Here is a 15,818-nt window from a genome sequence, read left to right on the forward strand (position 1 = left end):
TATTATCCTACAGTCACACATCTTCTACACTTTCCCATACACCCCAGTATCATCAGCAAAGAGTTGCAGATTGCTGCCCACCCTGTCTGCCAGATTAATTCTGTATACTGAAAATAATTGCAGTCCTATCACACTTCCCTGGGGCACTTCTGACGATACACTTGTTTCAGACAAACGTTCGCCATCGAGGACAACATACTGGGTGCTACTACTTAAGAAGTCTTCAAGCCACTCACATATCTGGGAACCTGTTGCATATGTCTATACCTTTTTTAACAGTCTGCATTGGGGTACCATGTCAAATAATGTGCACCAATTCACTGTCAATGAGCTGATAGACATATGGCATGACATTATCTACACATTTGTTCACAAAATGAACTATAGGCTTACTGTGAACACAAATTTTGGAGGGACTGACTGAATCAAGCAGACATATTCGTTTCAGACCACTAGCAAGCACTTGGCAAATAGTCATCTAATAAACTGTCATTACTTGCAATCTCCAATGGAATACTGCCACAATCTTGATCACTTTCTGAGTTCCTAAATTCAGGATCAAACTGAGGGTCTTTACTGTAATCCATTTTTGAGTGCACTGACTAAACAATATGGAACAGAGGCTGAGAGCACACTCTTGTTTAGCACACAGTTAAGGCAATATATAGTGACAATCTCAACCAAAACTTTACTGGCGGGCTACAAATACCCGACTGGATGTTCTCTAGTGGCTCAACACTCAGCTGTCAGCCCTGCAGGGGTATAAACAAGGTTTTAGTTTTCCAAATACATATGAGATAACATGGGATTTTGCATAAAATGGTTAATTGTTGTTATTTGTCAATGTACTAGACAGAGACTATGCGATAGTAGCTTCTCTTTAGCTTCTCTTTACTGTAGTGTTTGTTGAATCATTCTACATCCGTGAACATCCTCTTTTATGATGAACATCATCCTACATTATGGTAATTAAAAAACATGATTTATCTGTATGAGCAAATAATGTAGTGAAATTCATAACAATAGTTCACATCCAGAATATAAATTGATTACATTGGCAGCAGAGTGAGAGATTAAACTGGTGGTAGACTGCACAGTGTCTGTGAGGCAGCAGAGTACAGGACAGTGATCTACCATAACCAAAAGGACAAAGAATCAACTTTGTCTGATGCTCCTGCAACGTTTATTTACAAACATTTTGTGAAGCACTGCGAGAATATATGCTTTCTCACTTGGGAACGCTCCAGAACACATTTTTGCTTTATAGTTTACTGATTGCAAAAGCTTAAAAGTCCAGTATGATTTTCTGAGCTTTAAAATGTCTATTCATCTGCAAGTGAGTTGTTTTTGTCCTTACATTTGGTTTATTGTTTCCATACTGGAATTCCTGTTATTGCAAGAAAATCACCACAGGTGCCAAATAAAATTCATAAAGGAAAACAATTGGAACAATAATGGAAAGAAAAGATAATGTTTGTGATCAAATTAGTATTGCTTGCCACTCCTTTTACTACAATTAATTTTTTTAACTAACATTGTCCTCCTCCTAAATTACATTTGGTACCCATGTAGGCTTGTTGTTAAGCTTCCTGAAAACACACACATTCACTTCTCCTATTTTACTTGATTGAATTTTTCTGACATTGTTAGGTACTTTACTACTTTGATCTCAGAAGCAAATTATATGTTGTTCAAGCAACAAAATTATTGATAGTAGCACCACTTAGCCTACAGAATAATAATTTCATGAACCAAAATTTTGATTTTAAAATACCTGAATGTATGCCAATACGTAGTTTCAGAGTTTCACCAGCTCTATGAGGAATTTTGAAAGATTTTATTCTTGTGAGTAGGTGCAGTGCCATTGAAGCTATCTCACCCGCATGTCGGTCACCATTACGCACAGGTAGACCACTTACTACCATGTATGCATCACCAATAGTCTCAACTTTATAGACATCATAATTGGAGATAATCGAATCAAAGCAAGTGTACAGATCATTCAGCAAGTCAACAACCTGAAAATAATAAACAGTTTTAAAAGCTATTCACTAAACAGCTTAATGCAGTATTAAATTTCTTAACTTCTTAAAATAATGAACTCATAGTAAGTGGAGATTTTAATTTACGTTTTCTGGTGGATAGTCACTCAAGATCCATACTACAGTCTCTTACCACTCCTTATGATCTCATTTCCTTAGTACAGTTTCCAACCAGGGTTATGGGTACCAGCAGCACTGTTATTGTTAACATTTTCATAGATACTACCACCCTAGCAAATCATAGTATAAATCCAGTATTTAATGGTCTTTCAGATCATGATGCCCTGTTGCTTACATTTAATATAGTGGTGTCTGATCCAACTAATAACAGGAAGTGGGAAACTATATGAATAATAAATGAAACAGGAATTAAAGTTATAAAAAACTGTTTGTGGAATACAGACTGGAAAGATGTATACAATTCATCTGGCATAAATGAAAAATATAACTGTTTCTCTTTAAGAAACTTAGTGTTTTAACTACTATTTCTCATTGATGTCCTTTGTCATTTCCAACATGTCTCTTTTTACACAAAATAGTGCAAAACATGATTATAATACCAGAACCAAAACAATCTGTATAAGGGCAATAAAAGCTTGACATCAGTACAAAAAGGAGTCAAATACATGGGCACTCATGTATTCAGTAAATTACCAGAGCATGTCAAAGGTCTTGTAAGTGATAAAGATCAGTTTCAGAGTGAATTAAACAATTTCCTGTTGGCCAACACGTTCTACTCCATCAATGAATATCTTCACAAGGATTATAGCTCATAACTCCGTCTTCATTAGAATTGTACAATATCCACGAATCTGAGAAGAAAAAAATCCCAGAGACTCCTCTCCAATACACATAACTTCAAACACTTTCAAAACTTTTTTCACTGACATGGCCCACAAAATAATGAAAAGAAAACGATTATTACGTACTACAATTTAGCTGTTCATGGAGTAAAACGTCAGCATTGGGTATGATATTTTAATTTATTACTGGTTTACTGCTAATGCTGTTTGCAGACAATATCTACATGTACCACTGAATTTACTTGCAAAATTGTATCATTGTATACTACACAAATCAGGAGATATGACATCATAAACATTCAGCTGCCTGAAAATGTACCTTTTATTAAAATGGAGTACAGGTTATCAAACTACTCATCCACTGTTTGATAATGAGAGTTGTTTTATACATTTAAGTTCAGTTCTTTGAACGATTGAGAGGGGGAGTATTACTGGTAATATAAACTAAAGCAGCAACACTGGAATGATAGATCCACTTCTCTCTCATTCACAATTTTCAAAATTCATGGTAACATGAGGCAAGTGGACTATAGTCTGACTAAAATTATTTGTACTATACCCTAACCACATCCAGTCATCAACAGTGGGAATTATAACATCTGAAGAGCAAAAACCATTCAAGATCAGAACACAAGCCAGAATGTAAACTGCGCTTGTAGTCAAGAGTTCAGACAAGAAGACATTCCCCTAAAAGCTCAAATGTCTAGGTGACTGAGTATCTGCATATCAAGTTGCTAAGCTAGTAAACACAAAAATGACGTCAGACAGTGGCCACCTTAACTTGGTGCCTTGGAAAACCAGAGCCTCTCTTCAGTACACATGGTGTGGACGCCCTCGCTGAAGGCCGTCATACCTAGTTCGCTGGCTGCCAGCAGCATTGGTTCTGCATCCTCCACTGCCAAGGCATTATCAGCAGGCACATATATCAAATGCCTCCACCTTTAATTGGCAGTAAGGACAAAAGCACCCAGGTTTATGTCTTAATTGTCTGTGGAGAGGAGAGGGAGAAAGTGGAAGCATGGCCAGAAGTTCAAAATATGACAACTGTTCTTCGCCATGAAAGGTACTAATATGTGATTATTAGGATTAGTATGACATGAAGTGTAGATCTCAGGAGTCAGGTTACCATATTTACAGACTTACATCAATTTTGTAACATTCATATTTCATGTTTCTGGTCACTTTAAAACTAAATTTATTATATTGCTTCATACTCTGTCATTAATTTCATTTCAATTTATCAAGTGCAAAAACATCTCTGCTCTGCTCTGATTGATATTTACATGTAAATTATAAACATTTCTCATTTTGAAATTCTAGAATACTTTTCACAAGAACTGAAGTTAGCTTTAATTTCCATTCAGGTAAAAAAAAAAAAAAAAAAAAAAAAAAAAAAAAAAAAAAAAAAAAAAAAAAAAACCTGATGTACACACTGGGAACATTTTCCAGCCAATAACTTTCATGATGTAACCAATTTTGTAAAATGTATTGTTTTTGAACTTATTTTGTAAATTTCACTGCCAAAAAGCACTGAACCAATCGAGACTTTTTATTCCAACATAAAAAGAACAAATTACTGCTTAATACTATGCCATCAGTTTGTGAATGCCAACAGGATTTTGATCAGAATCCTCAAATTTTCTGTCTGCAATAATGGATGATGTCACAAGTAGTTACTGAAATGATATGTAAGTAGTAATGAATTAGCCATGTGGAAGTGAGTTTTGTAACAGTTTTTGTGCATGAAACCTGTGCCAGTTGAAGTGATAAATATGTCATCGTAAAAGCAAAACTTCATGTCAATCTGATTATTTAAAATATCTCTTAGCATACCCATTCATTAGCTATGCTGTGAAGATCTTTGAAAGTTGCAGCAAATTTGGTGAAGCAGATAGTCTCAATTCTTTTAGTCACTGGAGTTCACCAAGAAAACAAAGATGATTATTTTCCACTAACTGTTACACCAACAAAAACAGCGTATTAACTTGAGATAAACTGGGATTGCACCAATTTGCCATGGTTATTTCAGCTATGTTCAACGTGCTGTGAAGGATGCATTGGAGGGAGCGGCTCAACCTTCAGTGGCTGTTCCTGCTGCATGGTGGATGAGGAACACCATGTGATCTTATGTCATAATCAGGATGTACTGTGGCAAATTTCATTGCCTCATATGCCCATGTGGGGGGAATTGATGTCACTCATACAGGGTGATGACCCAGACATGACTCTGATGTGACAGCTGACTATACTTATTTCCGGTTGTAATTGGTTTCTGTTTCTCGTGCACCTTTCATCTCTGATAGCGACATCAAAAAGTTGGCGACCCCTGTGCTGGACTTTCATGTCTTCTGTCCATCCTGGGTGACACCCAAACATGCGGACCGATACCAACACACTCTTTCTGAAACAGGGTGTAAAATGGGACTGTAGGGGTGGGGTAGTGCACAAAACAAATCCATCAACGTACAGGGCCACCATCTATACAGAAGCTCCACTGGACTAAGCCCATTCACTGAGATGGTATGGTACATGGCTAAGAAATGCAAAATAGCCTCCTCCACTAAAATGGTTTTCACTGTCTTCCTCATTTGGATATTAAAGATCTGGATCATCCACTCCATCTCTGAGATGGATGCTGGATGGAAAAAAGCAGTGATCAGGTGGTGGATACCACTGCAGCAACAGAATGTCTGAAATTCCAATGCTGTAAACTGGCTGGAATTATAGTATAACTGGTGCACCCTCTATGGCAAAAATAGTTCTGAGTGCCCTGATGGTGTAGCTTGCAGTAATGGTGCACATTGTGCTATATAGGGGAAGTTTGACACTACATCCACCAGTATCAACCATATCTCCCCAAAAGAGGAACTGGCAAAACCCACATTTACTCTACCCCACAGCTGAGTTAGTTGAGAACACGACAAAAACTTCTGGGGAGGGGTCGCTTGGTCCAGCAAACAGGCATGACACTGCCTCACTGCACTTTCAATATGTGTGCTTATTGCAGCTCAATATACATGCCACCAAGCTAATGCTTATATGCGAGCATCCTCCAGTGAGAAGAACACAGCAACTGAAGGGTGCGTGGAAGGAGTGAGGCAGGAATTACCACATCTATCATCCTCCGTTGTAAGCAACGACACTCCATGGTGTACATTGAGGCCAATCTTTCATACTTATATAAGATCGAAAATTGGGATAGGCATCCTTAGGAAGGTGCACAGGCCATTCAGATTGAACCGCTGCCACAATGCTGCACAACAGTGGGTCATGACTTGTGGCTACCGCTACTTCCTTTGTGATGATGGTAAAATCTTGCAGTATCATGTATAACACATCATGAAGCACAAAAAACTGCTTCCTCCCTATCAGACTTTGAATTTGGACCCATGGGCAACCTGGACAATGCATCAACATTTGCATACTATATGGTGGGACCAAAAATGGATATCATAAAAATAACTGCCAAGAAATAGCACCCAATGTGCAGTCTCTATGCCGACTTGTCACTCAGCCTGCAGGTTGAACTATGATACCATTCATTTATGACCCATGACCATGTGAAATTTGGTGTGATACAGGGAAACACAAAACTTCTTAACACCACATATTATGGCTAGCATATCCTTCTTTATTTGGGAGTAATTCTTTTGGTTAGATGAGAGGGGCTTAGAAGTGAAACCAGTCATCTGTTCTGACCCGTGCAGACTTCTGTGGAACAGTATGGCACCAATCCCAAACAGCAATGCATCAGCAGTCAGTATCAGGCTTTTCTTGGGATAAAAGGTAGCCAGGTAAGGAGCAGTGAGTAAACAATGTTTTAGCCACAAGAAAGATCACTGACAAGTATTAAACCAAACAAATTTCATACCTTTCTTATCAAGCTAATTGATGGGTTGAGAGATCTCTGCTGCATTTGGTATGAATTTGTTACAGTTGTTTACCTTGCCAAGGAATGACTACAGTGCCTTCAGGTTCCAAGGGGCAAGCAATTTATTAATCGCCTCAACATGGTCGTCGAGTGGTTTAATGCCCTACCTACTTAAGGCTTGCCCTAAATACCTGACATTTGGTGCAAAAAATGTACACTTTCCCAACTTACAATGCAGACCACTCTCCTCCAGTACCTGAAACACTGCCCGTAAGTTTAGCAAATTTTCTTCCCTGGTGGCACCCATGACAAATCATACAGATAAGTTGCACACTTTAGGACATAGCGAACTTTCTGCTCAATAAAACTTTAAGAAATTCCTGGGGCTGATTCAACACCAAAAGGTAACCCAGTAAAATTGTAGAGCCAAATTGCATATTAATAATGGGCAACTTCTGTGACTTATCATCGAAAGGCAAATGCAGATAGGCATCTCACAAATCAGTCTTCAAAAAAGAGTGTCCACCAGCAAATATCACCAATAACTCCTTGGTGTGAGGGATTGGATAAACCTGCACCGCATTCTGGACATTAATTGTGGATTTAAAATTGTCACACAGCCATATTGCCCAACAGGGGTTTTTTACCCACAACTAATGGCATTGCCTACAGACTCAATGCTACAGGCAAAATAACCTTGAAGTCCTTGAGTCTGTCTAATTCAGCTTCACTGACATCTTTCATGGCAAATGGCACAGATCAAACATTGGGTTACCGATGGCTTAAGCTGACTTTGGGCAAGAAACTGTCTGAAAGGAATGACTGGAGACACTAAATTAATGTGATCAACAAACTGGAAATCAAATACCATAAAAGCATCTAACCCAAAAATATTTGAAGCTGAGGTAGAACTGACAACTAATAATGTTATGTGGCACTCCACACTCCAGTCAACCCCAAATTGAATGAACTGGTGACTATAGGAAACCACTATTTTGGTAACTGATTGTAATTTTGTGTGTGTGTGTGGGGGGGGGGGGGGGGGGGAGGGGGCTACCCAGCTCCAGATACGTAGCTGCATTGGTCAATTAGGTCACAGCCCCAGCATCAAGCTGAAATTCAGTGGAGTGTTCTAAAATACACAACTGCAGCAGAACCTTATGAGCCGTCCGACAGATGTGTGAGAATGGTGATGAAAGCATGTTAATAAACTGGTCAACACTGTGAACACAACACTGTACAGCACAGACAACAATAATGTGGCTCCTACAGTTGTGCTTAAAATAAACTTTATTTACATGCAGACATTTTCACCATTTATGCTGGTGGCAACCAGAACAAGCCCTAGAATCTATGGAAACGCCTGACGGTACCGGAGGACAGCAGTTACTGTCTGCCATACCAGACCAAAAATTTCAATGATCACTGTGCTGTTTGTGATAAAGTCAATCCGATGGCAGGGAAAACTGATTCCTGGTATCCATCATATTAAGGTGTTTAACAGAACAGTGGCAAGATCACTTCTTAACAACTAAAGGTAATGCAGTCATCTCAGACTCCAGGGAACAAGATCCAGCTGTGTCAACTGAGTTACTACGGGAAGAACTAGAATCCACTTCTGCTACATGGCACTCATCGACAAAAGCTTCCTGAGCTGTCCCAGACAGTTCATACGACTATGCTAACTGTGCCACATCAGCTAGAGGAGAGTCAGATGACTAAGGCCTTTGATTGGAATTACTTACCTGGAGTCAAGCGAACAACTACATAACAGATAATGGAATCTGTGTAAGATATGCAACACTGATTACAATTAAGCTTACAGTATTGATACAAACTCTGAAATTCCATTATCCATTCTGTATATGACTCATTGTTCCACTTTAATTGCTAATTAGTTTAGGGCACATTGGCACAACATGCGATTTATGATAAAAATGTGCACTCAGTGCTGTACACAGCTCATCAAATTTCCACGAAGAGGAGTCCATGTGGAGATAAAGCATTTGCACTGAATTATAAAGATAAGAACTCAAAGAGAGAAAGAGTGCAGTCATTTTTACAGGGTTAATCATTTTTCTTGACTTGCAGTAGAGCAACAAATGTCTTAGGTAGTTTTATTTTATTTATTTGGACATCAAGTTCCATAAGACCAAATTGAGGAGCAAATCTACAAGGTCATGGAACGTGTCAGTGCATGAAATTACAACATAACAGTAATAACAGAGAAAATAAATGTTTATGAACCCAAAAAAAGGCAACCCATAAGTTTAAGTAAACGCAATCAACAATACACCAAAAATCAGCTTAATTTTTCAAGGAACCCCTCGACAGAATAGAAGGAGTGACTCATGAGGAAACTCTTCAGTTTTGATTTGAAAGTGTGATTACTGCTCAGATTTTTGAATTTGAGTGGTAGCTTAATGAAAATGGATGCAGCAGTCTACTGCACACCTTTCTGCACAAGAGTTAAGGAAGTCCAATCCAAATGCAGGTTTGATTTCTGTTGAGTATTAACTGAGTGAAAGTTGCTTATTCTTGGGAATAAGCTAATATTGTTAACAAGAAATGACAGTAAGAAATATATATATTGAGAGGTCAATGTCAAAATATCCAGACTCGTGAACAGGGGACGACAAAAGGTTCGTGAACTTAAACCACCTGTCCGAACCGCCCGTTTCTGAGCCAAAAATATCTCTTCAGAATGGGAAGAGTTACCCCAAAATATAATACCATATGACATAAGTAGACTAATTTTCGTGTCGAACAATCACTCACTTCAGATACCGTTCAATAGTAAAAATGGCAGCATTAAGTCTTTGAACAAGATCCTGAATGTGGGCTTTCCATGACAGCTTACTATCTCTCTGAACACCTAGAAATTTGAACTGTTCAGTTTCACTAATCATACACCAATTCTGTGAAATTAAAATGTCAGGTTTTGTTGATTTGTGTGTTAGAAACTGTGAAAACTGAGTCTTACTGTGTTTTAGCATTAGTTTATTTTCTACAAGCCATGAATTTAGGTCATGAACGGCACTATTTGAAACCGAGCCAATGTTGCACACAACATCCTTTACTACAAAGCTAGTGTCATCAGCAAACAGAAATATTTTAGAGTTACCCATAATACTAGAGGGCATTTCATTTATATAAATAGGGAACAGGAGTGGCCCCAACACTGATCCCTATGACAGCCCCCACTTGACCGTACCCCACTCAGATCCCACATGACAGCCATTCTCAACATTGTGAACTATGATCTTTTGCTGTCTGTTGCTAAAGTAAGAGGTGAACCAATTGTGAGCTACTCCCCGTATTCCATAATGGTCCAACTTCTGGAGCAATATTTTGTGATCAACACAATCAAATGCCTTAGTTAAATCAAAAAATATGCCTATATGCCTAGCATTTGAAACCTTTCGTTTAACTCATCCACTACCTCACAGAGAAAAGAGAATATAGCATTTTCAGTTGTTAACTTCTAAAGCTGAATTGTACATTTGATAGCAAATCGTGTGATCTTTACGTACACAGCCTTTTCAATAACTTTAGCAAACACTGATGGCATAGAAATAGGTCTAAAATTATCTAAATTATCCCTTTCTCCCTTTTTATAAACTGGCTTTACCACTGAGTACTTTAATCGCTGAGGAAACTGACCATTCCTGAAGGAAAAATTACAGGGCTAACATGTGCAGCACAGTACTTTAATATTCTGCTTGGCACTCCATCATAACTAAGAGAGTCCTTAGTCTTCAGTGATTTAATTATTGACTCAGTCTCCCTCTTGTCTGCGTCACAGATGAGTATTTCAGACATCAATCTCAAAAAGGCATTTGCCAAGAAAGTTATATGATTCCCTGTAGAAACTAAATTTTTATTTAATTCACCAGCAATGTTCAGAAAATGATTTTTAAATACCGTGCATATATTTGATTTATCAGTAACAGAAATATTTTTACTGCAAACTGACTTTATATCGTCGACCTTGTGCTGCAGACCAGACACTTCCTTGACAACTGATCATATGGTTTTAATTTTATCCTGTGAATTAGCTATTCTATTTGCATACCACATACTCTTTGCCTTCCTAATAGCATTTTTAAGCACCTTGCAATACTAGAATGAAATTTTCACTCTACAGAGGAGTGTGCCCTGATACAATACTGTTTGTAATGGGCTACTGTAACTTGATTGTGACTACTTTTAACATTTTGATATAATTCCGACTTTGTTCTACATGATATCCTTATCCCACTAGACAGCCACCCGGGCTGCCTATTACTACAAGTACCCAGTTAGAATGTTCTAATGGAAAGTAACTCCCAAAGAGCATGACAAATGTGTTAAGGAAAGCATTATATTTATCATCTATGTTATCGGCACTATAAACATCCCGCCACTTTTGTTCTACTACTACCACATGACTACTCTGCAATTCACATTTAAGTGATTGGCAGAGGGTTCATCGAACCACAATCATACTATCTCTCTACCATTCCACTCCTGAACAGCGCGCAGGAAAAATGAACACCTAAACTTTTCTGTTCGAGCTCTGATTTCTCTTATTTTATTTTGATGATCATTCCTACCTATGTAGGTTGGGATCAACAAAATATTTTCGCATTCGGAAGAGAAAGTTGGTGACTGAAATTTCGTAAATAGATCTCGCTGCGACGAAAAACGTCTTTGCTTTAAGGACTTCCATCCCAACTCGCGTATCATATCTGCCACACTCTCTCCCCTATTATGTGATAACACAAAACGAGCTGCCCTTTTTGCACCCTTTCAATGTCCTCCGTCAATCCCACCTGGTAAGGATCCCACACTGTGCAGCAATATTCTAACAGAGGACGAATGAGTGTAGTGTAAGCTGTCTCTTTAGTGGACTTGTTGCATCTTCTAAGTGTCCTGCCAATGAAACGCAACCTTTGGCTCGCCTTCCCCACAATATTATCTATGTGGTCTTTCCAACTGAAGTTGTTCGTAATTTTAACACCCAGGTACTTAGTTGAATTGACAGCCTTGAGAATTGTACTATTTATCAAGTAATCGAATTCCAACGGATTTCTTTTGGAACTCATGTGGATCACCTCACACTTTTCGTTATTTAGCGTCAACTGCCACCTGCCACCTGCCACACCATACAGTAATCTTTTCTAAATCGCTTTGCAACTGATACTGGTCTTTGGATGACCTTACTAGATGGTAAATTACAGCATCATCTGCGAACAACCTAAGAGAACTGCTCAGATTGTCACCCAGGTCATTTATATAGATCAGGAACAGCAGAGGTCCCAGGATGCTTCCCAGGGGAACACCTGATATCACTTCAGTTTTACTCGATGATTTGCCGTCTATTACTACGAACTGCGACCTTCCTGACAGAAAATCACGAATCCAGTCGCATAACTGAGACGATACCCCATAGGCCCGCAGCTTGATTAGAAGTCGCTTATGAGGAACGGTGTCAAAAGCTTTCCAGAAATCCAGAAATACAGAATCAATCTGAGATCCCCTGTTGATAGCGGCCATTACTTCGAGCGAATAAAGAGCTAGCTGCGTCGCAAAAGAACGATGTTTTCTGAAACCATGCTGATCACGTATCAATAGATCATTCCCTACGAGGTGATTCATAATGTTGGAATACAGTATATGCTCCAAAACCCTACTGCAAACCGACGTCAATGAGATAGGTCTGTAGTTAGATGGATTACTCCTACTACCCTTCTTAAACACTGGTGCGACCTGCACAATTTTCCAATCTGTAGGTACAGATCTATCGGTGAGCGAGCGGTTGTATATGATTGCTAAGTAGGGAGCTATTGTATCAGCGTAATCTGAAAGGAACCTAATCGGTATACAATCTGAACCTGAAGATTTGCCCGTATCAAGCGATTTGAGTTGCTTCGCAACCCCTAAGGTATCTACTTCTAAGAAACTCATGCTAGCAGCTGTTCGTGTTTCAAATTCTGGAATATTCCACTTGCCTTCGCTGGTGAAGGAATTTTGGAAAACTGTGTTCAATAACTCCGCTTTAGCGGCACAGTCGTCAGTAACAGTATCATCGGCACTGCGCAGCGAAGGTATTGACTGCGTCTTGCCGCTTGTGTACTTTACATATGACCAGAATTTCTTCGGATTTTCTACCAAATTTCGAGACCTATTAAAGGCATCTCGCATTGAAGTCCGTGCCAAATTTCGCGCGTCTGTAAATTTTAGCCAATCTTCGGGATTTCGCGATCTTCTAAACTTCGCATGCTTTTTCCGTTGCCTCTGCAACAGCGTTCGGACCTGTTTTGTGTACCACGGGGGATCAGTTCCATCTCTTACCAATTTATGAGGTATGAATCTCTCAATTGCTGTTGCTACTATATCTTTGAATTTGAGCCACATCTTGTCTACATTTGCATAGTCAGTTCGGAAGGAATGGAGATTGTCTCTTAGGAAGGCTTCTAGTGACACTTTATCCGCTTTTTTAAATAAAATTATTTTGCGTTTGTTTCTGGTGGATTTGGAAGAAATGGTATTGAGCCTAGCTACAACGACCTTGTGATCACTAATCCCTGTATCAGTCATGATGCTCTCTATCAGCTCTGGATTGTTTGTGGCTAAGAGATCAAGTGTGTTTTCGCAACCATTTACAATTCGCGTGGGTTTGTGGCCTAACTGTTCGAAATAATTTTCGGAGAAAGCATTTAGGACAATCTCGGAAGATGTTTTCTGCCTTCCACCAGTTTTGAACAAGTATTTTTGCCAACATATCGAGGGAAGGTTGAAGTCCCCACCAACTATAACCGTATGAGTGGGGTATTTATTTGTTACGAGACTCAAATTTTCTCTGAACTGTTCAGCAACTATATCATCGGAGTCTGGGGGTCGGTAGAAGGAGCCAATTATTAACTTAGTTCAGCTGTTAAGTATAACTTCCACCCATACCAATTCGCACGGACTATCTACTTTGACTTCACTACAAGATAAACCACTACTGACAGACACAAACACCCACCACCAATTCTGCATAATCTATCTTTCCTGAACACCGTCTGAGACTTCGTAAAAATTTCTGCAGAACTTATTTCAGGCTTTTGCCAGCTTTCTGTACCTAAAACGATTTCAGCTTCTGTGCTTTCTATTAGCGCTTGAAGCTCAGGGATGTTCCCAGCACAACTACAACAATTTACAACTACAATTCCGACTGTTCCTTGATCCAAGCACGTCCTGTATTTGCCATGCACCCTTTGAGATTGCAGCCCACCCTGTACTTTCCCAAGGCCTTCTAACATAAAAAACCGCCCAGTCCACACCACACAGCCTCCACTACCCATGTAGCCACCAGCTGAGTGTAGTGAACTCCTGACCTATTCAGCGGAACCCGAAACCCCACCACCCTATGACGCAAGTCAAGGAATCTGCAGCCAACACGGTCGCAAAACCGTCTGAGCCTCTGATTCAGACCCTCCACCCGGCTCTGCACCAAAGGTCTGCAGTTGGTTCTGTGAATGATGCTGCAGATGGTGAGCTCTGCCTTCATCTCGTAAGCAAGACCAGCAGCCTTCACCAAATCAGATAGCCGCTGGAATCCAGAGAGAATTTCCTCAGATCCAAAGCGACACACGTCATTAGTGCCGACATGTGCCACCACCTGCAGCTGGCTGCACCCTGTGCTTTTCATGGCATCCGGAAGGACCCTTTCCACATCAGGAATGACTCCACCCGGAATGCACACGGAGTGCACACTGGATTTCTTCCCCTCCTTAGCCGCCATATCCCTAAGGGGCCCCATTACGTGCCTAACATTGGAGCTCCCAACTACCAATAAGCCCACCCTCTGTGATTGCCCGGACCTTAAAGGCTTAGAATCATCCTCTGAAACAGGGCAGGCAGCTGCATCTGGCTCAGCCAGAGACAGTGCCTGAAACATGTTTGTCAGACGCACCAGGGAGGCTTTCTGATTAGCCTCTGGGGACATCTTTCGCTGCCTGCCACGCCTTGGAATGACCTCCGAATCAACCACAGGCGAGGGCTCAGCCCCACTGCGGGCAGCAACCGGGGCAACCACAGCGGTAGACCGATCTGGGGACAGACGGGACGAGGTTGACATCCCCGTGATACCCAAGTCCGGCTCCCCACTGTGGTGCCCATTGGCAACAGCCTCAAGCTGCGCGACTGAAGTCTGCGCCGCTTGCAGCTGTGAGCGAAGGGATGCCGACTCAGCCCTCATCCGAACACAGCAATCACAGTCCCTGTCCATTCTAATCGATGTTGAACAACAGTTACTGAAACACGAGTCTGTGCCTAGATAACGCAAGGGAAACATGCAAAGAATGTATTAACTAACCTGTACAAATGCCTAACAACTGCGCTACAATCTGCCTGAATTTACAATCACAGTAGCTAAAACTCTAAATTACACCTCCTATACGAAACTCACGCGCAATTTAAGTAAGAATCTACGAAGTAAACACTAAAGCATGATGCTACAACTCTCAAATACTATAATACACCCAAAATTTATGAATTAAACAATGCAAGTACCCAAAAGCACGCAAAGGAATTAAGAATTAAACTATGTAACAAATAAGTAAGCTAGGGGTATACGACTTGCTGCTGCAGCTGCTTATCCAATGGCGGCAGGGAGCACGCTCCTTGAAAGGTTTAAAAAATTCTCTATTGTTCTGATGTTTAAAGCTTTCCCGGCGTACTGATAGTTCCATAAAAACATGGGAGAACTGCCGGATATCAGTAACGTCCTGCCACGATATTTCAGTGCAGAGTCTTCTGGCCATCTTCAGGTCAGGGCCACTGTAGAATTCTCTATTGCTGTTGGATTAACTTTCCTACATAGTTTGTAATTAAATGTGGCATTTGTTTGAGTACTGCAGCCTTTTAGCGTTAAAATTTGTGCATCATAGTCTGAAAGGTCATTCACTCTTTTACTAACAAAATGCCCATCTAGTAATGAAGAATGAGTAAAAATAATGTCTATGGCTGTGCTACTGTTACCCTGCACCCTAGTTGGAAAAAATACTGTCTGCATTAGATCATATGAATTTATGAGATCTGCTAAAAATCTTTTTCTTGCACCATCATATACAA

The 15,818-nt window shown here is 40.0% G+C and overlaps 1 protein-coding gene across 1 annotated transcript in view; it reads right to left on the reverse strand.

Moving 5' to 3' along the window:
- LOC126235028 (guanylate cyclase 32E-like) overlaps positions 1-15,818 on the reverse strand; it is a 434,536-nt gene that overhangs the window by 113,324 nt on the left and 305,394 nt on the right. The window contains exon 18 of the mRNA XM_049943763.1: positions 1,775-2,018. Within this exon, the coding sequence (XP_049799720.1) occupies positions 1,775-2,018 (244 nt within the window). The remainder of the gene's footprint in view (positions 1-1,774; positions 2,019-15,818) is intronic.

The sequence above is a fragment of the Schistocerca nitens genome, chromosome 2 (assembly GCF_023898315.1).
Source record: "Schistocerca nitens isolate TAMUIC-IGC-003100 chromosome 2, iqSchNite1.1, whole genome shotgun sequence".
Classification (NCBI taxonomy): Eukaryota; Metazoa; Arthropoda; class Insecta; order Orthoptera; family Acrididae; genus Schistocerca; species Schistocerca nitens.